At 40.7% G+C, this 24,139-nt stretch overlaps 1 protein-coding gene across 2 annotated transcripts in view; it reads right to left on the reverse strand.

Moving 5' to 3' along the window:
* LOC122563717 (transmembrane protein 35B-like) overlaps positions 1-18,157 on the reverse strand; it is a 58,273-nt gene extending 40,116 nt beyond the window's left edge. For both annotated transcript variants that reach the window (XM_043717845.1, XM_043717844.1), the window contains exon 1: positions 18,047-18,157. In XM_043717845.1, the coding sequence (XP_043573780.1) occupies positions 18,047-18,154 (108 nt within the window). In that variant the 5' untranslated portion in view covers positions 18,155-18,157. The remainder of the gene's footprint in view (positions 1-18,046) is intronic.
* Positions 18,158-24,139: the final 5,982 nt, after the last annotated feature.

Below are 24,139 nucleotides of genomic sequence, written 5' to 3' on the forward strand. Positions count from 1 at the left end.
CTCTCTGGGTGGTCCGAAACCTGCTGATCTTCCAGCTGAAGGAGTTGACCCCGACTGAGTGCTGCAGACTGGCACATTCCAAGGTCCAGGACTACGTGTTGAGGGATGCGCTGAAGCTTGGGGCAGCTGCCGCCAAGGCGCGGTGGGGAAAGACCACTGTGTAAAGTCTGCCTGCCTAACGAAGAACAGGGGGCCCATGCAGTCATTTGGGCTCTGCTGACGCCTCAGCTAATTATATGGGCATATGATCAAAAAATGTACAAACCTATATAAAAATGATAAGTTTTGATCTCTGTATGTAAATGTTTACATACATATGGCATGACCAATTATACAGACCATCAAATTATTTATGAATAAAGTATATTTTTGAAAAAAAAAATCCATTCTATGCATTGGCAGAATAGCACTGCAGTTTAAATGCTCTAGCTCATCTTGACTTACTGAAATCTATCAACAGTCCAACAGCAGGAAGACTATATGCACAGATCTATGTATAGCGACAGTCCATGAGAATCAAACCATACCCACAGTGGGGTAAAGACCATATGATGTAATTGGATTAGTCTTCAATGATATGACTTTGAAGTAAGATATAAGCCAGATGTGTGAATCTGATAAAATAAGCAGATTATCCAACTCACACAATGATCATAACATTCTTCCTGATGTAGATGTTGATGCCTTAGATTACAAAGTTGAAGACATTTTCAAGTTTGAAGCCAGAGCCAGTGTGAACATGTTCAAACCTGTAACTGTTGAAGAAGAACAAGATTTACAAAAGATCATTATCTTGAGAAGGCCTGGATAGTATTAAAGAAGCATTCGAGAAGATTTGTTAATTTTGATAATACAAAAATGAACATATTACACAATGGATGTATGGACATTGAATACACAAGACAGCTCAAACATGAATCTGTGCACTGGCCAGCAATGAAACAAGGTTTTCTAATGACTCTTCAATACATATGAGGTATAAGAATGGGGGGATACAATGGAGGGAGCTTCGACATCCACATGTCATTCCATCAACCTCTTTGATGAAATTAGCAACAGACCCATTCACAGTTCATGGGGAAGGTTACACCTTTCTGGTGATTACTTCCCCAAATTTCCCAGTTTGACAACAGAGTGGAAGACAAGTGTGACAGTAGTTAGGTCAATTACACTTTATTAGATGTCCTAATCAGATAGTGACTGACAAAAGATTGCAGTTCCCCAGCAAACTGTTTTAAGACATATGCACTACATGGAGAGTGATCCATATCACATTATCACCACACAGCCCACTTTCAAATGGTCTGGAAAAATGTACGGTATATGCTGTCAAATCGCTGATCATTTAGTGTCAAACAAAGCAAGATTTTGAATGTACGTTGCTGCTTCTTGTGCAACTCCAGTGGGGGAAGGAATACCATCACTGGCACAATTTATATTTGGAAATCAAGTCCAATCTTGCCAGCAAGATTGTTTAGCCATTCCAAGATACAGGACCAAAAAAAAACAAAAGAACTGCAGTTGCTTGAAATTTGAAACAAAAACAAAAATTGCTGGAAACTCTCAGCAGGTCTGGCAGCATCCATTGAGAGAGATCAGAGTCCATGTTTAGGGTCCAGTGAAGAAGGAGAGATACCAAAACTGCACTATGGGCAGTAAATATGAATTAGAAACGCAAGTAAATATTTAGGAGAGAACAAAGGTTTCTCGAATATACAAGCAGCCGCAATCATGAAAAGTAATCATGGATCATGGTACTTCATTGTGAAGGAACAGAAACCAGTTCAATCTGATGTATGGCACACCATTTATGCACAAAGAAAGTGAACATAGAACAGTACAACAGCAATAGGCCCTTATGCCCACAAAGTTGGTGCCAAACATGATGCCAAATTAAACTAATCCTTTCTGCCTGCCCTTGGCGCACATCCCTCCATACCTTACATATTCATGTGCTTGTCTAAAAGTCTCTTAAATCCGCCTATCATATCTTCCTCCACCACCACCCCTGGCAGCGTATTTCACACACTCTGTGTAAAAAACCTTCCCCTCACATCTCCTTTGAACTTTCTTCCTCTCATCTTAAATGCATGTCCCTGGTATTAGACATTTCAACCCTGGGAAAAGATTCTGACCGTCAACCCTATCTATGCATCTCATAATTTTATACACTTCTATCAAGTCTCCCCTCAGCTTCTGCTGCTCTACAGAACACAACCTGGGCTTTACTAGCTTCTCCTTATAGTTCATACTCTCTAAACCAGGGAGCATTCTCATGAATGGAGCTCTCTTCTGCTCCCTCTTCAAAGCCTTCACAGCCTTCCTGTAATGTGCTGACCAGAACAGTATGGCCTAACCAAAGTCTTATAAAACTGCAACATGACATCCTGACTCCTGTACTCAATTCCCTGACCAATAAAGGTAAGCATGCCATATGCCTTCTTTACCACCCTATCTACTTGCGTGACCACTTTCAGGGAGCTATGGACTTAAACTCCAAGATCCATCTTTACATTAATGCTGTTCAGAGTCCTGCCATTAACTGTGTACTTTTCCTTAACATTTGATCTCCCAAAATGCAGCACCTCACACTTATTGGGAGTAAACTCCATCTGCCATTCTCCACCCATATCTGCAACTGATCTATATCCCACTGTATCCTTTGACAACCTTCTACGCTATCCACAACTCAACAATCTTTGTGTCATATGCAAAGAAGAGCTACAACCTGGAATAGGTTCTCCAAGTTATTACAAGATGGAATACCCCAAATTGTTGACTCCCTTTGTGAGGAGGGACGAACTAAGTCCTTTCCTTCATTCAGGCACACCCTTGGTTTGATCAAAACAAGTTTGGTAAACTAAGGATTCCCTTCCTCTGGGGATTTTTTCTCCCATATAAAATGAATTGATGTTTTAAAAAGGAGGGAATTTAATCAGGTTTTCCTGAGTTAACAAGAAGAGAGAATTTATTAGTTACTAACTGCAAGATAAAATAATGCAGCATATAAAGCACAGACTGAAGATGAGAAACAAGTTCAAAAGTTAAAAGATGTATGGATCAGTCTATGGGTCAATCATGAAAAGTAGGTGTGGACACTGGTAGTTCAGCAGTCGATTTCAAGATTCCTGGCTTTGCAATTTAGTTGAAATTCTTTTGTTCTGTGTTCTTTTATATGATTGGCTGGCAGCACTCAACAGTGCAGGAAGTGCTTCTTTTATCCTGTTTACTATTGTAAACTTCTTGTTTACAATAGCTTGTTGGCATCTAGTGTCTAGCAGTGAGAAAGGGAGAGTATCTTTTACCTGCAACACAGGGTGACGTGTGGGTGTTCTTTGACTGTGATCTTCTTAGTGCACCCAAGCTGATAAATAAGTACCTCAGCCCAAAAACACACGTGAGCACCTCAGCTCAGTATCCTCCTCTACCAAAGTTTAACCGACACTTAATCCATGCTCTTGTATTCTTGAAAGAGGAAGATACAAAACACACATCTCATCCAGACTGCTGTGTCTTCTCCCATAATGATGTAGAAAGGCCAGAGTTGGAATGCAGTGGACAAAGTTAAAAAGCACACAACACCAGGTTTATTTGGAAGTACAAGCTTTCAGAGTGCTGCTCATTCGTCAGTTAGTTAGGGCGGCAGGATCATAGGACACAGAATTTATCGTAAAAGATCAAAGTGTTATACAATAAAAACTGGGCAGCACAGTGGCTTAGTGATTAGCACTGCTGCCTCACAGCACCAGGGACCCAAGTTCAATTCCCACTTTGGGTGACTGTCTGTGTGGAGTTTGCACATTCTCCCTGTGTCTGCGTGCATTTCCTCGGGTGGTCTGGTTTCCTCCCATAATCCAAAAATGTACAGGCCAGGTGAATTGGCCATGCTAAATTGCCCATGGTGTTAGGTGCATTAGTTGAGGTAAATATTGGGAAGGGGAATGGGTCTGGGTGGGTTAATCTTCAGAGGGTCAGTGTGGACTAGTTGGGCTGAAGGGCCTGTTTTCATAGGTCAGTGCAAGAGAGAGAGAAAAAGAAACTTACATTGCTAACTGACAGAGTTAGCAGTTACTGTTGAATTCATCCATTGCTGGACATCGGAGTGCATCTGGGAAAATTTAAAAACAGTGAAATTCACAACTGATCTTGGAGGAACCTGTTGGGCGAGGTCACAGCACAGCAACAGATAAGTGGATGTTTTAAGCGTGGCCGAATTCATCCATTGCTGGACATCGGAGTGCATCTGGGAAAATTTAAAAACAGTGAAATTCACAACTGATCTTGGAGGAACCTATTGGGTGAGGTCACAGCACAGCAACAGATAAGTGGATGTTTTAAGCGTGGCCTCAAAATAAGTCTGCAGTAGTGAGTACAGTGGGTTCTTTCTTGATTAAATGTTTTATTGAGCTATGCCTCTTGTTTAAACTTAAATTATAAGCCATAAGTATTAATTTAATCTGGAGCAGTGTTTTATAGAGGAATAAAAAAAGTGCTATTTTCTGGGTCTGTAGATTGAAAGAAGCAAAAATGGCCCTTAGTAGACTGATACGCTCTTCTTGTTGGATGTGGGAGTTTAGGGGAGAGTGTACGGATTACTGAGGATTATATCTGCAATAAATGCTGTTGGTTGCGAATCCTATTAGATCGAATGGATTGGCTGGAGAGGAGGCAATGAGGAATTTACAAGAGCAAGGGGGTGTGATGGAAGGCAGTTATAGGAAGGGGGGGAGAAGTCTCAGATGCAGTCACATAGATGGGTTAACTCTAGGAAAGGTAAGAGAGGTAGGCAGGTAGTATAGGAGTCTTCTGTGGCTATCTCCATTTCAAACAAGTATGCTGTTTTGGAAAATATAGGGGGTGATGAATTCTCGGGGAATGTAGCACGAACAGCCAAGTTTCTGGTATTGAGACTGGCTCTAATGAGATGTACATCGGGTTCCAAGCGATCGACTGTCTTAGGGGATTCTCTAGTCCGAGGTACAGACAGACATTTCTGGGGCCATGAACGAAAAATCAGAATGGTGTGTTGCTTCCTTGGTGCCAGGATCAAGGATGTCTCAGAGAGGGTGCAGAATGTTCTCAAGTGGGAGAGGGGCCAGCAGAAGGTCATTGTATACATTGGAACCAACGACATTGGAATGGAAAAGGATGAGATTCTGAAGGGAGATTACAGAGAGTTAGGCAGGAATTTAAAAAGGTCATCGAGAGTAGTAATATCTGGATTACTCCCAGTGCTACGAGCTAGTGAGGGCAACAATAGGAGGATAGCGCAGATGAATGCATGGCTGAGGAGCTAATGTATGGGACAAGGATTCACATTTTTGGATAATTGGAAGCTGTTTTGGGGTAGAAGTAACCTGTACAAGAAGGACAGATTGCACCTAAGTTGGAAGGGGTCTAATATACTGGCAGGGAGATTTGCTAGAGCTGCTCGGGAGGATTTAAACTAGTAAGGTGGAGGGGTGAGACCCAGGGAGATAGTGAGGAAAGATTTCTTTCAGAGACTAGTACAGTTGAGAACAAAGGCGAGTCAAATAGTCAGGGCAGGCAGGGACAAAGCACAGAACAAGGTAGGACTGATAAATTAAACTGCATTTATTTCAATACAAGACGCCTAACAGGGAAGGCAGATGAACTCAGGTCATGGTTAAGAACATGGGACTGGGATATCATAGCAATTACAGAAACATGGCACAGGGATGGACAGGACTGGCAGCTTAATGTTCCAGGATACAAATGCTACAGGAAGGACAGAAAGGGAGGCAAGAGAGGAGGGGGAGTGGCGTTTTTGATAAAGGATAACATTACAGCTGTACTGAGGGAGGATATTCCCGGAAATACATCCAGGGAAGTTATTTAGGTGGAATTAAGAAATAAGAAAGGGATGATCATCTTTCTGGGATTATGTTATTGACCCCTTGATAATCCAAGGAAAATTGCAAAACAAATTTGTAAGGAGATCTCAGTTATGGTAGGGGATTTTAAGTTTCCAAACATAGACTGGGACTGCCAGTATTAAGGGTTTAGATGGAGAGGAATTTGTTTAGTGTGTGCAAGAAAATTTTCTGATTCAGTATGTGGATGTACCTACCAGACAAGGTGCAAAACTTGACCTACTCTTGGGAAATAAGGCAGGGCAGGTAACTGGTCAGTGGGGGAGCCAGCGGACCAGCGACCATAATTCTACTGGTTTTAAAATAGTGATGGAAAAGGATAGACCAGATCTAAAAGTTGAAGCTCTAAATTGGAGGAAGGCCAAGTTTGACAGTATAAGTCAAGAACTTTTAAAGGCTGATTGAGCACAGACATTCGCAGGTAAAGGGACGGCTGGAAAATGGGAACCCTTCAGAAATGTGATAATGAGAGTCTAGAGAAAGTATATTCCTGTTAGGGTAAAAGGAAAGGCTGGTAGGTATAGGGAATGCTGGATGACGAAAGAAATTGAGGGTTTGGTTAAGAAAAAGAAGGAAGCATATGTCAGGTATAGACAGGATAGATCGAATGAATCCTTAGAAGAGTATAAAGGCAGTAGGAGTATACTTAAGAGAGAAAGCAGGAGGGCAAAAAGGGGACATGAAATAACTCTATTTGCCAAAGCTAAGGAGAATCCAAAGGGTTTTTACAAATACATTAAGGACAAAAGGGTAACGAGGGAGAGAATAGGGCCCTTCAAAGATCAGCAAGGCAGCCTTTGTGTGGAGCCACAGGAGATGAGGGAGATACTATACGAGTATTTTGCATCAGCATTTACTGTAGAAAAGGACATGGAAGATACAGAATGTAGGGAAATAGATGGTAACATCTTGAAAAATGTCCATATTACAGAGGAGGAAGTTCTGGATGTCTTGAAACGCATAAAAGTGGAAAATCTCCAGAACCTGATCAGGTATATCCTAGAACTCTGTGGGAAGCTAGGGAAGTGATTGTTGGGCCTCTTACTGAGATATGTATATCATCAATAGTCACAGGTGAGGTGCCCCAAGGCTGGAGGTTGGCTAACGTGGTGCCACTGTTTAAGAAGGGTGGAAAGGACAAGCCAGGGAACTATAGACCGGTGAGCGTGAACTCAGTGGTGGGCAATTTGTTGGAGAGAATCCTGAGGGACAGAATGTACATGTATTTGGAAAGGCAAGGACTGATTAGGGATGGTCAACATGGCTTTGTGCGTGGGAAATCATGTCTCACAAACTTGATTGAGTTTTTTGAAGAAGTAACAAAGAGAATTGATGAGGGCAGAACGGTGGTTGTGACCTATATGGACGTGAGTAAGGCATTCGACAAGGTTCCCCATGGGAGACTGGTTAGCAAGGTTAGATCTCATGGAATACAGGGAGATCTAGCCATTTGGATACAGAACTGGCTCAAAAGTAGAAGACTGAGAGTAGTGGTGGAGGGTTGTTTTTCAGACTGGAGGCCTGTGACCAGTGGAGTGCCACAAGGATCGGTGCTGGGTCCACTACTTTTCATAATTTATATAAATAATTTGGATGTGGGCATAAGAAGTATTGTTAGTAAGTTTGCAGGTGACACCAAAATTGGAAGTGTAGTGGACAGCGAAGACGGTTATCACAGATTACAAAGGGATCTTGATTAGATGGGTCAATGGACTGGGGGGTGGCAATTTAGGTAAATGTGAAGTCCTGCATTTTTGGAAAGCATATCTTAGCAGGACCTATACACTTAATGGTAAGGTCCTCGGGACTGCTGAAGAACAAAGACACCATCGAATGCAGGTTCATGGCTCCTTGAAAGTGGGGTCGCAGGTAAATAATATAGTGAAAAAGCTGTTTGGTATGCTTTCTTTTATCAATCAGAGTATTGAGTACAGGAGTTGGGAGGTCATGTTGTGGCTGTACAGGACATTGGTTAGGCCACTGTTGAAATATTGCATGCAATTCTGGTCTCCTTCCTATCGGAACGATGTTGTGAAACTTGAAAGGGTTCAGAAAAGACTTACAAGGATATTGCCAGGGTTGGAGAATTTGAGCTACAGGGAGAGATTGAATATGTTAGGGCTGTTTTCCTTGGAATGTCAGAGGCTGAGAGATGACCTTATAGAGGTTTATAAAATCATGAGGGGCATGGATAGGATAAATAGACAAAGTCTTTTCCCTGGGGTGGGGAGTCCAGAACTAGAAGGAATAGATTTAGGGTGTGAGGGAAAAGATATAAAAGAGACCTAAGAGGCAAGATTTTCACAGAGGATGGTACGTGTATGGAATGAGCTGCTAGATTAAGTAGTGGAGGCTGGTACAATTGCAACATTTAAAAGACATCTGGATGGGTATATGAATAGGAAGGGTTTGGAGGGATATGGGCCGGGTGCTGGCAGGTGGGACTAGATTGGGTTGGGATATCTGGTCGGCATGGATGGGTTAGACCAAAGGGTCTGTTTCTGTGCTGTACATCTCTATGACTCTAACTGATGCAATATACTGAACCAACCTAGATTGCTGTTAAGTCTTTAATCACTTAGATTGGGTTGCAGGTTTCGATTCATTATATGTAAATCCCAGAACTTCTTTCAAGTCACATTCCTGAGATAACATATATTTAGAATCAGCTCATTCACCCAGAATCCTTTTTAGTCTAGTACCATAATACACTTAAAGTAAGTAAATTAATTACAAAGACTAAAAAGAAATAGTTACAGATAGTTTTCTATAACATGATGATTGCGTTCTTGTATGACTCTGTGTTATAGAAAAATCGTGTTTTATAACCGGGGCTTAAAGTGTTGACAATGTAATCACGTTACAACCAACACCTGTTTTAAAAGTTCGCGCTTTAGAAACAATTTCCCCAATTCGTCAATCGCGATACAGCGAATTCACGTTAACGGAACGCGCATTAACACAGAACGACATGCATTTAAAATTTCTCAAAGTAATAGATTTGTAATAGCAGTAATGCTATACTGAGAGAACTTCAGAAAAAAAATAACTTTTTGACACTTTAAAGATCTGATCTTTGCATCAGGTGTCTGTTGATTGCAGTCCAAGCAAAGGAAAAAGAGCAAAGCTGTATTATCGTGTCAAACATACCCAGAAAGATGCCTGAAAGCTGAGGCCTCGATGAGACTCACTCACAACTTGTGCCCAAGCTCTCAATGCCACAGCCCATTGTGAGACACGGTGAATGAGCACTTACACAGCTGTATTACGAAGGAATTGCAGCCACAGATGTTGATTGTCCTTTCACAATCCAAGGGCAGTTTTGCAGAAGTTCAGAACCTTAGACAGGATTAAATCTGCCCAGAATGCCCCAGAGACCATCACACCACAATAAAGTTTGTTCAAGTGAAAATTTATCTGGAAGTTTTTAAACAATGTACTGAATATTGCTGCAAAAATACACTCTTTGTCAATGCTTTTTGGCTTGGATTCATCAAGATATTTTGCAAGAACATAAATTCAAGAGGAAATCCAACTTTTTTTTTTCTTTTTCTCTTTTTTTTTAAACTTACCCCCACACTACCGCCTAACTGCAGTAGTGCTTATATTTTCCAATAAATTCCAAACCCAGCACCTTAACGACTTGGCCGCAACAGCAGTACCTGAAATCCAACATTAATACATAATGGAGGGGGTGGAGAAGGCTGATTGGTAGGCAAGTGAGTTCTTGGGTGTACTGGAAGCTTTAAGTATTAATGCATAGGGTCCTGATCTTTGCAAACAGAAAGAATATGTACACGCACTCCACGTGTTTCAAATCAACAAAATAATGAACGCCATTCAATGGTTCATGAGGGAAATGCCCTGACTAATCAGAGATAACCTGCCTGGTTTAAAAATTTAAACAAAGTCTGTCTGTTAACTGTCAATCAGCATTACTGGATGAATTGGCCATGGCAACACTTTTACCAAACAGATTTCATCTCCCCTCATGTAATATAAGTGTTGATTTCCCCCTTGAATTTGTTCTTGCAAAATGTCCTAATGGACACAAGATTAAAAGCCTCAACAAAAGTGTCTTTTTTCAGCAGTACTCAAATTCTGCACCATAAATATATCGAGAACAGTTAATCAATTCACAGAACGCATTTACGTCAAAGAAGTTCCTTCTCCCACTCCAATTCAGCAATAAATAACGCCCTAAAGTCTCCTTGATCCAGAGCCAACCAACTCTGTCAATCTCTCAGAAATGAAGTTCAAAAGCAAAATGTAATCAATAGTCACATCTCAGTTAAATGAACAGCTGCCAAGACCTCGGTCAGCACTCTTTGGTTAGAACTGCTGACAAAGAGAGCTATGAACAGACAAACCCTGAGCCCATCATGAGAGGCTTATACCCTCGTTGATCATTAATCGAGACTCAAGCTCTAAATTATGCCATCTGAATATATTAGTGGATCAATGCTTAGCGTGTTCAGATAAAAGATTGCCTTCTCTTTCAATGAAGAAAGAAATTTCATTCAACTAAGGTAAATATTTGAACAACAGACAACATATTTTTGAGGCCCTAGGCTTTTATAAACAACTCTCAGTACAGGGGCTGCTTCCATCACACTTGAATGCGTCTACATTTAAGTCTCACATGCAGAAATCGTGGCTCGTGAATGATTAGGCGTTTTCTTCATATATCCGCAAACACCAGAATGAGGGGGCTATTTCAGAATTAGCAACCCAAATTATGATTAAGGCAAGGTGAACTACACAATATTTTTTAATAAAAAGGAAAATTCTGAACTGTAAGTAGCTTTAATAGGTAAAATATTCACCAAAGCTGGTTTCATACACTTTAAATGTATTTTGAATGAAACAACCTTTAGCTGGTTTTATACACTTTAAATGTATTTTGAATGAAACAACCTTTAGCAGCTATTTCACACAATGGGGAAAGCAGCACAAGAGCAAGCTCATGTCCCCAGATAATGTTGCTCATTGCTGATGCAATTGCATTTGTTCACTTGCAATACAGTGAGAGATATAATTGCAAACAGACTCAAAAATATGAACTGCTGTTCAAACAGGAGTCATATTCGCTTTTCGAGAGATAACTAAATTAAAAGGCTTTCCAGCTCTTGCAGGCTCACTGTCTCCATCTTTCTAGCAACAAAAGAATTCATTATTGAAAATGTACTGACAACGCACTGCACACTATACACAGATGGTGGAACTGTCATGGAAAATATCACAACTGATACAATATACTTGTCTGCTTACAGAATTTCCAACCTCCAATGACTGAGTCCTGGAGAGACCCAATGTTGTGGGAGTCTTTTCATGTAGGGTCAAATGTTACCTTCTTGTTTAAGAAAAAATAACCTTTAATAAACTAAAAATAATCTTAATAAACTAAAAATAACCTTTAATAAACTAACAATAACCTTAATAAACTAACAATAACCTTAATAAACTAACAATAACCTTTATAAACTAAAAATAACCTTTTATAAACTAAAAATAACCTTTAATAAACTAAAAATAACCTTAATAAATTAAGAATAACCTTTAATAAACTAAATACAGATTAAAATTGTGCCTCTGTCTCAAGGCTGCTGGGAGAAACACTCCTAATAGCCATGTGATTTTGCATCACTTCCCAATGATATAAATATTAACATTAATCGTTTACAACACATGAAATAGATTCGAATCACTACCCATTAATCTATGTTGAATTCAAAAACGTGGTGGCTGGGCCAGATGAACCTCCTACTCAATAAATAGATGAGAAAGTTTGGGATGGACTAATGACAAGGATTTACAAGGATGTTGCCAGGGTTGGAGGATTTGAGCTATAGGGAGAGGTTGAATAGGCTGGGACTGATGTCCCTGGTGCTTTGGAAACTGAGAGGTGATCTTATAGAGGTTTATAAAATCATGAAAGGATAACTAGACAAAGTCTTTCCCCTGGGGTGGGGGAGTCCAGAACTAGAGGGCATAGGTTGAGGGTGAGTGAGGAAAGATATAAAAGGGACCTAAAGGGCAACGTTTTCACACAGAGAGTGATACGTGTATATAATGAGCTGCCTGAGGAAGTGGTGGAGGCTGGTACAATTGCAACATTTAAAAGGCATCTGGATGGGTATATGAATAGGAAGGGTTTGGAGGGATATGGGCCGGGTGCTGGCAGGTGGGACTAGTTTGGGTTGGGATATCTGGTCAGCATGTAAAAGTTGGACCAAATGGTCTGTTTCTGTGCTGTACATCTCTTTGACTCTAAGACAAAGAGCAAATACATGGACAAGAGGGGAACACATTGCTGCTTATATATGAAACAGCAAAGAGCCACCACTTAGTACTGAAAAAAAAGAAAGTAAAGCAAAGAAAACCTTCAAACAGATGGACTAATATCTCCTTCAGGATGTGCACAGCAGTGAATACCTAAGAAATAAAAAGAAACCTGTTGCAAAATCAATAGATCTCACAGGCTACCTGCCTTCCTTCTTTTCCAGTGGAAATCACAACCAATCGGGTTTTAAGTTTATATTAAGGGAAATAAATAAGACCTGGTGACATAACCAAGGAACGAAGGCCACGTCAGAGTTTATTTTGGCCAAACATTTATTCGATTGTTAATGATTGCGGAAAACATGTCTCAGCACTATACTCAGTAGTAATAATGACTGCAGTTCAGACACATTTTATAAAAGCAAGGCTAATATAAAAACTTTGAGGCCAGATGTCAATAAACATGCTTAGGTTCAAAGGGCCTAAAGGCTCTTGATCATGTGGTTACAATCACATTGGACAGATATGCAGAAACCATGAACCTGTAAAATTGGGTTATGCTCACTTTGATATTTAAACCTCTGGCAAATATGTCAACTTAAGTGCACAGGTACAGCTCAACTGAATTGCATGGGAAGCTGAAAGCATGAGAAAGAATAAGTGGCCCAGAAGCTGCTCACCAGCTGAGCAGTGTCTGCTGAGACCAGTTACTGAAAGTGGAGCTTTAATTTATGATGGGCCAGCATCAGAAACAACATGGGAACCCGCAGCAAAGGACAGCAAATCTTTGGTAGAAAACCAGATAAGATATCCTGATATTTAAAAAGGCATAAAAAGTAGCCTTTAAGAAATGTGGAATCCGTTGGGCAGGAGTTAACCTCTGGATACTGCATTGTGGAAATAAATATATGTATGGGCAGGCCATTACATGAATTCTACAAAATGCAACATCCAATGAGAAACTCTCCAGAAGGTGATTCTAATAAGTCAAGAATAAAGAAGCGATGCAATATTAGGAAATTTAAGAGCAGAAAACATAAGAATTGAGCGAAAAGTTCCTCCATATCGAAAACTCACAAAAATGCAAATAAGCTTTTCAAAATCTAAGGTAATGTCAATTACCCTGTAAGCTCCTGTAATATGAATTTATTAAATCAAATGACCAAATACAGAATCAATGTGAACACACAGGGAAATTAAGCTGGATAATAGCCCAAGTTGAGCAGTTCTCACAGAGCCAGTTATAAGACCCTGCTTACATTGCAGATTGCTGCAGTTCAGATTCGAGCACACATGCTTCCCAAATTGTCAGTCGTAAACCCACTGAGTTTTTGGGATCACAAGCTCAGAGACTGCCATGAAGCTCAGATTGAATATTGTAGGGGAATGGGTCTGGGTGGGTTGCTCTTCGGAGAGTCAGTGTGGACTTGTTGGGCCAAAGGGCCTGTTTCCACACTAAGTAATATAAACATCTAGACAGCTGCAAACTTCTTTAATCCTCACATCTTTTTCAAATATGACTATGAAATAAATGCACTCCATCCTGCACTCGAGAGCTTAACCCCCTCTCTGCCAACCGTTCAAGAACTAACTCTTGACCCGCCCCCTCAAGAGTTTAAACACACACTTCCACACACACAAAGTTACACAAAGGCACATCAGGGAAAGGGTTAGGAAGCACCGTTGTAGGATACTAACCTGATCTATCCAAGGTGCCCTCTCAATTTGATATTTCAAGTGACTGGTCTTCCTGATGTAGGCTTGTATTAATTGGAACCATGGCCAGGTGGATCTCATTGGCCCAGCCCCAATCAAGGATCTCATAGTCAATCAGGGAGAGCTGGCTCACAAACATAAACAGGAGATTTGAGGTTTGTCCTCATTTCCCTGAAAACTGGTTAAATGGTGGGGTTTGGGGCCTGGCTTTGCTGCCCCTCCCCGCTGTAAGTTACTGTTTCTCTGTATACGGCTGTTAATGTTAATTGTTTACTTGTAAACTGTATTGTTTAATAAAACTGTTTAAAAAACACAGAAAATTCAGAGTCTCCTCAGCCTAGAGACTGGCTTGGAACTGGCTGGTCAGAAGCAGAGTACAGGGCACATTTTAACAAAGGGTGATTTGGGACACCAGCCTCTGTGCAGTTATTTCAAGAATGATAAGCCAGACAGTCATAGAGATGTACTGAAGACCATCATTTTTTCCCCCATATTTGGAATGTCCACAAACTGATCAGATAAAGAAACAATTGTTCATTTTCTGTTGTAGATCCACTTTCCCTTTTTGTAACTATAAAATTTCTTCTTATGGATTTTGATGTCCCTTGCAAGTTTCATTTCATAATCCCTTTTTGTATTTCTTCTAAGCTGACTTGTGGCCCTTTTCAGGTCTATCTTGGGGATGTCAGTGACCTTTGTGGCACATTAGAAATAGGGAAAATGGTAGAGTGGAATTATCAACTCTGGTGGTAAATAGGGCTCAATAATCCTTTGGGTATAATATATGGATAAAACAGTGATGCTCACTGTTGGGCTGGCACTAAGTCAACAATAGCTGTAATTTATATAGTGCCTTTAACACAAGAAGTCCAAAGAAACTTACCTTTGTTGAGTAATAAAGGTAAAATTTGAACAGTTTTACCAAAACCTTAGTCATGGGAATGGATTTTAAAGATGGTGGTAAAAGGAGAAAGAGGGATTTATGAATTTCAGATTACTGAGCCTGGACAGGAATTATGAAGCACAAAAAGGTTTTGGAGGAGTACACAGACTGAAATTATTCAAACAGTATCTGGGAGATGTGGGAGGGGCAGAGGAATGATGAGGTCATTTTGGGTGGCAAATACTCAGCCAATAATTCCTTGTGTTCATGTAGTGCCTTTACCTTAGCAAAATACACCAAGACACTTAACCATATCAAATCATTGCTTTAAATCTGAAATCAATTCAAAAACGTACATATTCAAAAACTCTCAAAGACTTTTGACAAATCCGTGCATTAATGAGAAATATAGCAAAAGCTGAAGGAACCACATCTTTAATATGGCAAGGCACTTTACATCTGTACAGCCCACAACTCTGCTTAAGCATTTCTTGCCCAGATTTCTGTTTTTTGCTCTGCTCTTGCCAAGAATTCCAATTCTGTGGATAGACAGCTAATGGTGAATTTAATCACATCTGGAAATGGGAAAGATCTCTGACATATGGTCTAGACCACAAATAAATCCCATTGTGCTCAAAGTGTGTAAGTCTACTTAACTTCCCATGTAAAAGTGACGGGTGGAATTTAAGCAGCAGTTCCAAGTCAAATTCAGCTAATTACATCTTACTGGCGAAGCACATACTCTTTCTATTAAAAAAAAATGAACAGAACACAGTGAACAAGGAATTTATGCATACTCTTACAATGTCAGTCCATCTGTACTTTATCTACTAGCTAATGGTTCCACTCAACCTTTCCTCTTCTGGTTTTGTTGAAGCATTGCTAATTTAATAACCTTAAATTCCATTTCATTGGCTGAAACCATCATTGGGTTAGCAAAGCCATAACAATAACATGAACACAGCTGTAGGAGCAAAGTATGGCTTTTTGAAAAGAACATACAGGTGTTCCCACAGGTAGGGAAATGTTTATACGCGGGGTCAGTTCCAGAACCAGGCTCTGCTGTTTCACTGCTGCTATCAGAGATGTTTCAGTCACATGGTCGCACCAGAACAAACACTCTCTTGCTCTGGTACAGATATGCAAGAGTAGTCGATGTGTTGTCGTCTCAAATTTTCCATGTTTTCATGTGAAACGTTTTTGCACATTGTTCTATCCTAGGATGGCATTGGCTTTGCTTATCTCTGTCAGAATGTCAGGTGGGATGCTTGATTTGCCACTTGCTCTTTTACGCCAATAAGTTTCTATACCTTATTGGTACCCAATGACCTTGCTGAGTTTATAGACATCCAATGAAAACAGGATTTAATTCATCTGCTTCTGCTACACAATCAAATTGCCACTGGCACTCATTTCTGTATGCACATGATAACTGGGCACAAAGGTACAAAATGATTACTGCCCAAAAGGAGCCAACATCCTCATATCCAAAGGGTAAATCTGGAATCTGCTTTGTGTCTGTGCTGAGGCAAGCCTGTGCAATGTCAAACTGAGGGCATGGTAAGCTGATGTGACAGATGAGGCTGTCAATTCAGAGACGGATATGCACTGTAGCATGGACACCTGCTCCAATGTATACAATAACTCCAGCCTTATGGTCAGCATGAAGAAAACTGAAACAACGCATCAACCTGTTCCAAGATAGCTATAACTCCAGACTATGACCAGAATCTATCAGCAGTTAACACCTCAGCAGCAGACCAGCTCAACTTGTCCAAATCAAAAAGACACGTGCAGGAATTGCTAATTTCGGAAAACTTTGAACATCAGTCTGGGAATGAAGAGGATTAAGTCTGCCTACCAAACAAAGCCTTCAAAGCAATAGCGTTCTCCATTCTGCTCTAATTGGACTGTGTCTACCAACATCGACCACTGTTACTTGAGCTACCTTCAGAAATTTTTAAAGGTCACGCGGTCTCACAAGACACTGAGGTGCTCACTTGAGCTGGTATCCAAAGCATCGATACCACAATCATGCAGTCAGAATTAAGTTGGGCTGGTCACCTAGCCAGAATGCCTGACATTCTCCAGTCTGGGCTGCAGTTTCATGGCAGTCAGAGGAAGATCATTCCGAAGACTTCATTTGGGGATTTTGGATACTGACCCCCCCAAGCCAGACAAGAAGCTCCTCAAGGATCACTGGACCTCATGCAACCAAAATAAGTAAAAATGGTGGCCACCTCCTTTGAAACTAAGCACGGTTCAGAGACAGGATAGGAAAAGGGTAATGGTTCACTGCACAAAAATCTGCTGTGAAAATTCCAGATCCTGACGATGAAATAGTGCAATCCTATTTACACTCTTGTGCCAAGTTGGGGCTTTATATTTTGGACCTTTCTCTTGCACTCTTCTTCAGTTTTAAGACCTTGTCCATGAGACCCACTTCTTTGTTAAATCCTGCCCAATATTTTTTTCCTATCATTCACATTTCCATACTAGTTGGCCTGGTAAATGCTTCCCCTTTTCTGTAGGTCACCTGCCCAATCATCACCTCACTTCCATCACTAAAAAATTGTTTAACCCTCTACAGTTGCCAATCTCCCACCTTCCTCTTCTCTTGAGGTTATTGAGTAGGATATTCCCTCCCAAATCTGTATTTACCTTAACTGCAATTAAAAGCCCGAACTGCTCCAATCTCCAAATGCGTCTCCTCTTTTAGTACAACATCATTTGAGCCCCTTTACAAGTTTGCTACAAGAACTTGAGAAACGTGAAAGCAACTTCAGTGACACCGGCTGGGCTGGTGGGGTTCATTCACATTGAATCACACCTTTCAGGGCTGCATTTTTAAAAATGACTTCTCATTCATGACAGAGCACGTCAAATGCCTGTTGCTTTAGGCCACATGTCAAAGTTTGGGTCTACTCGGTAGACAGGGTGCGGACCGAAAGAACGCGCAAATTCAGAACTGCAACGCATCTGGAAATATTAGAGTGGGAGCAAAAGTGCGTTTGGAGCGCAGTGGTTTTAAAATGTTAACACAAGCCTCGTCCTTTTTAATTCCTCGTGCCTGCTCTGGGTAGCAGATACTGATTTGGAAATGCGTGCCCACATGGGTGCGTGTTAAAGCAGCTAGATCTTCCCAAAATGTAGCAGCTCTTCCCCCTCCCCAGCCAGCAGCCCCTGGTATAACTTAGCACCAATGTGGATGGCTGTATCTGGTGTCTCCGGGCTGCAGGCAGCCTCCGGCGCTGATCCTGCTCATACCCACCGCCTCCGCATGCAACTCCGGGGAGATCCGATCCGTCAGCTTGATGGCTCCCGTCAGCATGAAGAACAGCCCCAACAAGACGCGAATAACCACGAACACAAGCGCCATGCTCGCCGGTTCACCCAAATTAAACTGGCAGCAAGGGCGCAACTGGCTTCTTAAAGGGACACACACACTCCTCTTCGGCAACCAAACACTGGCTCAGTGCCAACCACTCGTCTCACTTTCTTATGTTCATTTCAAAAAAGTGTACTTTACCCGTTTAAAACAAAAATGCCTTTGTATGCACGCATGGTCACTAAAGCAGTCTGTTTCTGTACAGGAGCCTATGAAGAAACTAAGATTGGAATAAAAACAGAAATAACTGCTGGAAACCAGAAACAAGAATTACTGGAAAGGCTCAGCAGGTCTGGCAACTTCAGTGAACAGAAATCAAAGTTAACATTTCGGGTTCAGTCGCCCTTCCTCAGAATAAACTCTCTAAACAAACATTGGAGTTTGACTCTATTGGGCAACTACAAACCGCAGGCATTTCTTACATATGCAAGAATATATTTACATGTGTTTGAGGCACGAGGAGCGTCCGAAAACTGAGTGGGTCCCCAAATAACTTGGGCAGACAGACCTCAAGACAGTGGCTGCTTGCCAAAGCCCCTTGGTGGCAGCTGCCCCAGGCTTCAGTGCGTCCCCCAGCACGTACTCCTGGACCTTGGAATGTGCCAAACTGCAACTCATTTAACTCCTTGCTCTGGAAATCCAAGAAGTTTCCGGCAGACCAAAGAGCATCTTTCACAGAGTTGATGGTCCTTTAAGCTCAGTCAATGTTTGTCTCAGTGTGTGTCTCGGGGTATAGCGTGTGAGGAAACAGAATTCTACTGTTAGTGTCCAAGGAGTATCACAGTCCCTGATTTACTCCAACTATCAACTCCAGCCTTTACACAGATGACAATGAAAGGCTCGCTTGGTCTGTAGCTCCTTGTTTTTTGTACTCTGTTATGGACTGTTCAGTTGTATTAGTGTGCTATGCAAAATATTAATTTGTAATATCATTGACTGGACTGGTACTTCAAAAGAACATTTTGCAAAGCAAAATACACTGCAAAAGCAGCAACAATGTTGCATTTATAAGCAACAACTGTTTGGTTGGAGACACCAGGTCTGCAACACTTGGTGAGAGAGGTCACATGATCCAGTTTGTGGTTGGAAATAAGATTGGATTTGAAGAGTCTGAGAACTTGCCTCAGGAGCAAAAGCCTTTGACAACTCTATTTCCTCTGAAATCCCAATCAAAAAATTGTAATTAGTAAATCCACTGGAAAATCTCATCACTACAAGTGGAAGGTGCTGAGAGGAGAATTGGAAATGTACCCCACTGTCAGTTCACTGCTCCTAACTGCATTATAACACTAATGCCATCTGAGCTCAACTGCGTCCCTCGGTAATCAGATCACATTCACACTTACTGCACTTTACTCAATGAACAGAGACTAACGACAGATGATGCAACCCCAACCCCTACCCTCTCACATCTTAGATGAAGAGGTATACATTAACTCCCCGGAAAGGACTCAAAGTTAAGGAATGAGATAAAAGTCAACAGGACATGCTCTTTGCAAGTTCTTGGGCCACACATCAACTGTCAGTGAAGTCAATCATCTAAACTTACATGATACACATCCCACTTCACAACAACCCATTCTAACCAACTCTTAGTATTTTAATGTGTTCAAGCTGGAAAATAAAACAGAGAAAGAAAGTGAACTAGATCCCTCTGCTTCTAATCCTACCAGCACTGATTTACATGTGCCATTACTCAGTGTTTCTACATGGTGCACTAACTCAGAAACATTCACTCAAGGGAAATTAAAGAGGAGCCGAAGGGGAATGCACTCAGAGCTGTACAGGGTAGGAGAAGCAGTTATGGGTGGAAAATGGGACAGAATGCATTGCTGATGGCAATGTCAACAATCCTTGTTTCAGTGATCAGATCTCAGGGGCTTTGCTTTTAAAAAAGATTCTAACACATAACTGAATACATTTGCAGGTATTGGTAAAGGTTCTCCATATTGTGCAGCAGATGCCAGGTTATTGAGAGAATCCACTGCCTGCAACCTGAGCATCTTAGGTCCACAACTGCAAAGTCCCTTAGATCTGATTCATTCTACTGCATCAGCCATAAAAACATTTAACTTCTGCCTTCAGTGCTCAGATTTCTGCTGTCGAGGGTTTACACCCAGACTGGAAATGGAGGTTTGTTTTGTCATCAATATATTTGCTAACCAACTCTCAAAATTTCTCAGAACTTATTGGTACCTCTAGGTTTTCTTTTCAATTCCTCAGTGTCATGCACTGACACGAAATGCAGTCTGCTGCAGATCCATCTCAGGAGATAATTTGCTTTCCAGTCAGAAATAATTCAATCTAACGAGACAGAAGCTACCTTACATATTCCTATTGCACAAATGGCATTTGGATATTGAGTTTAAAGGGTCATGTATCACACACTTGCACCAAAATAAGCTTAGTGGAAAAGCATAGGGTGCATACACAACATGGACATTGATTGAAATTGTAGTTGCTCTGAATTTGTGTCCATGGGAGCACTAACCCCAAACTTGTGATCAGTGGCAAAGAGGAGGCAAATGATTTAAAACTACATTCATACTTTTCTCACAGGCTGCAGCAGGAACGAGCTTTTCTATCACACCGTAGGTCCATTGATGGAGTTAATTAGGAAAGTTGACTGGTGATATGCAATTCAAGCAAGCCATGCTTGCTTTGATGTCAGAAGATGTAGATGTGTCCTTTGAAGTCTGCCTTAAGCCCAATGACAGATAAGTGTTTTAATTATTTTAAATGTTTTCTTTGTTTCGCTTTTAATTCTAGCATCTGGTTCATCTCTGACAGCAGTGCGACTCAAGGGCCAGTGTCACGGAAACACAGAAGGGTGAGGCATCTAAACATAACAATAATCATTTTAAATTGACAACCGATGGCCTTTGTAAGTCTGGGACAGGAACAATAAATGATTGAGACTTAGTGGGCAATAGAATACAAACTGCAGTTTTACATGAACTAAAGTTTAAAGATAATGATGAGAGACCAGCCAAAAGTGAGTTAAAATAGTTGAATTCTGAAAGCAGATCTGGTTGCTCATTTTAGATTTAGTGTGCTTGTGTTTACTGTTAGTCTAACAAAGCAAAGAGGTTAACTGTGTGTCACCCTGTGCCACTCAAATGCAATAACCACTAATATTATAAGTAGCAACCATGCACTTCAGATGATTGATCAGAAGAAGTACTTCAATTATGCTGCAACTGAAGAATAAGTCATTCATAATCAATAGCTAATAAAGACTTTTTAAATTAGTTTCTACCAATTACATTTACTGTTATGTTAAAACTATTGTTAGAACAGACTGTGGGAAAGTGTTGAGCAAGGCTCCTCCAGAATCGTATCAATAGTGCTGCCCTTGAATCTCACAACCATAAGGACACTGATGAATAAAAATTGTTCACTTTTAAGATTAAAGGAATACTCTTAAACCTAATTATCTTCAAATTTAAAGCAATGTGCACAGACAGATAAATCTAATCAAATTGACTATTACCACATTATTAGCATAATATATTTCAACAATAACTTTTAATAAAGGGAGGTTAATTCCAAACTGGATATAAACAGAGGGTTGTGAAAGGAATTACTTTTGAGTATTTCATTAATCCTGTAACAATTTGAATATATTCCTGCCTCAGATTGCATCTAGATTGAGCTCAGCTAATTTAGTTTTTGAGATATATTTCTCAAGGCAGATAACCTCTGACTGTGAGTTGCAATCCTGTCAGCATAAAAACTAAAGTGTTTTGCATCAAGGATGGAAGCGGTTTCCTGTTTGTGAGCTGGATTTTGGATATCCATTTTAAATTCCATCTTGTGTTTCTAATAAGCATATCTCATTATATCTGCTCATCTGTTAGTTAAATAGCCCCTAGTTCCTAGGTGAGTTTATTGTTTGATTGATTATACGTAATAAAATGTGATATTGTTCATTAGCACATTAATTTCCAAATCTTGCCTGATGGTATGTCTCTACTGAATTTGGGCAATCTAAATGAAACAGTTTAAAGGGGCTCATTCCAGACTTCTAATTAGATGAGATTAGCCAAATTGAACTCAAAGTTATTTAAACAGCCTTTCCAACTTTACATCTTGCAGTTGACAATGTTTGACAGATTCAGAAGCTTACATTTTAGGCGTGCTGGCAGCACAGATTATTATCCATATTCCGCCAACATTCTTACCAAACCAAGAATGACCTGCTAAAATGGTAAGTGTGGAAATGAAAACATTTAAATGGAAATAAACCAAAGATGGGTTTAAAAGATTTCAAATGTTGGGGTTTGACTATTTCTGTCAGGAGTTTTATGCATTGTTGAATGGCCCTTGGTGGGGGTGAAAGGATTGTAATTTTGAAACAAATTATGTTTATAGTTTGAATGATGAGGCAGAGGTGGGAACTGAGGCGGGCGATTGTCCAGATGTGAAAGTAAGTAGACAATGTTTTAAAGAGGATGCAGGGTCTAAGCTCAGTTCAGAGCCTGACAGCGTTTCAGGTGGGTGCTGAATGATTTCAACCTGAAACACTGTTTGGAAAAAGGAATGCAATCTTTGACAAGGATAAAGGGGTTTTTCTGAGACCACCAAAATTCATGGATGAAACCTTCAAAATCTTCAGTGAGTTGAATTCATCCATGATTGGCTATTGGACTAAACAGTCTGACAACATGGCAACATTGGAGTGATTGAGTGAGATATGGAGAGGTAAAGCAGGCTGCCTCAGCCGACAGATCTTCTTCATTCCATTCTCTTGATACAGGATATAAATGTATAATCAAGAGTGTGGAATGGAGAGTAGAATCTTGGAGATGCAGGAAAGGGAAATTATCACTTGAGATGATTTGGCTACAATTTTAAAAAAGCAAGGCACACCAATGATCTGGAGAATATGGAAGATACACGACAGAAGGATAGTATGACCAATCATGTCAAATCCTGCTGAGGTCAGAGTGATTAAAAAGTGCAGGACGTCTTGCCAGGAGGAGCATCACACATACCAAAAAATGAGGTGTCAACCTTGTGAAACCACATCACAGGACTGCTTGCATGTCAAACAACCAAAGCAGCATGCAATAGAGAGGGCTAAGCAATGCCATAACCAACAGATCACGTCAAAGTTCTGCAGTCCTACCACATCCACTTGAGAATGGGAGTAGACAATCAAACAATAAACTGAAGGATGAAGCTGAATAAATATCCTCATCCTCAATGATGGTGGAGGCCAGGACATCAATGCAAATTCACATCCATCAGGTTAGAACTGCCAAGTGGATGATCCAGCTCAGGCTCGTTCTAAGGTCCCCAGCATCATGGATGACAGTCTTCAAACAAGTAAATCAACTCGATGCTATATTACGAAATAGCTAAAGGCAGTTGCCATTGTAAAAGCTATGGGTCCTGACAAAATTCTGGACATAGTACTTAAGATTTCTGCTCCAGAATCTCTGAGCTCTGAACTAAGCTGTTATACCACACATTCAACACTGGCAACTACACAACAATGTTGAAAATTGCTCAATTGTTTCCTGTCCATGACAAGGTCAAACTCCAACCCAGCCAATTACTGAACCACCAGTGTCTTCTTGACTATCAGTGACATGATGGGAGGATTTGATAACAGTGCTACAAGTGGCACTTGCTCAGCAATAGCTTGCTTACTGATGTCCAGTCTGGGTTCTGCAGGGCCACCCAGCTCTTGACGTTTTGCAGCTTAGTCCTAACAATGACCAAAGAGCTGGACTCCTGGAATGAGGTGGAAGTGGTTGTCCCTTGAAATCAAAATAATATTTGACAGAATATGGAAACATGGAGACAAGCAAAACTGGAGGTAATGAACATCTCTCCACTGGTTGGAGTCATAGCTAGTACAAAGAAAGATGACTGTGGATCTTGGAGGTCAACCATCTCAATGCTAGGATTCAACCATGAGTTCCTCAGGGTAGTATCTTAGGCACAAATATTTTAGGGCCAACCATC

The sequence above is a fragment of the Chiloscyllium plagiosum genome, chromosome 27 (assembly GCF_004010195.1).
Source record: "Chiloscyllium plagiosum isolate BGI_BamShark_2017 chromosome 27, ASM401019v2, whole genome shotgun sequence".
Lineage (NCBI taxonomy): Eukaryota > Metazoa > Chordata > Chondrichthyes > Orectolobiformes > Hemiscylliidae > Chiloscyllium > Chiloscyllium plagiosum.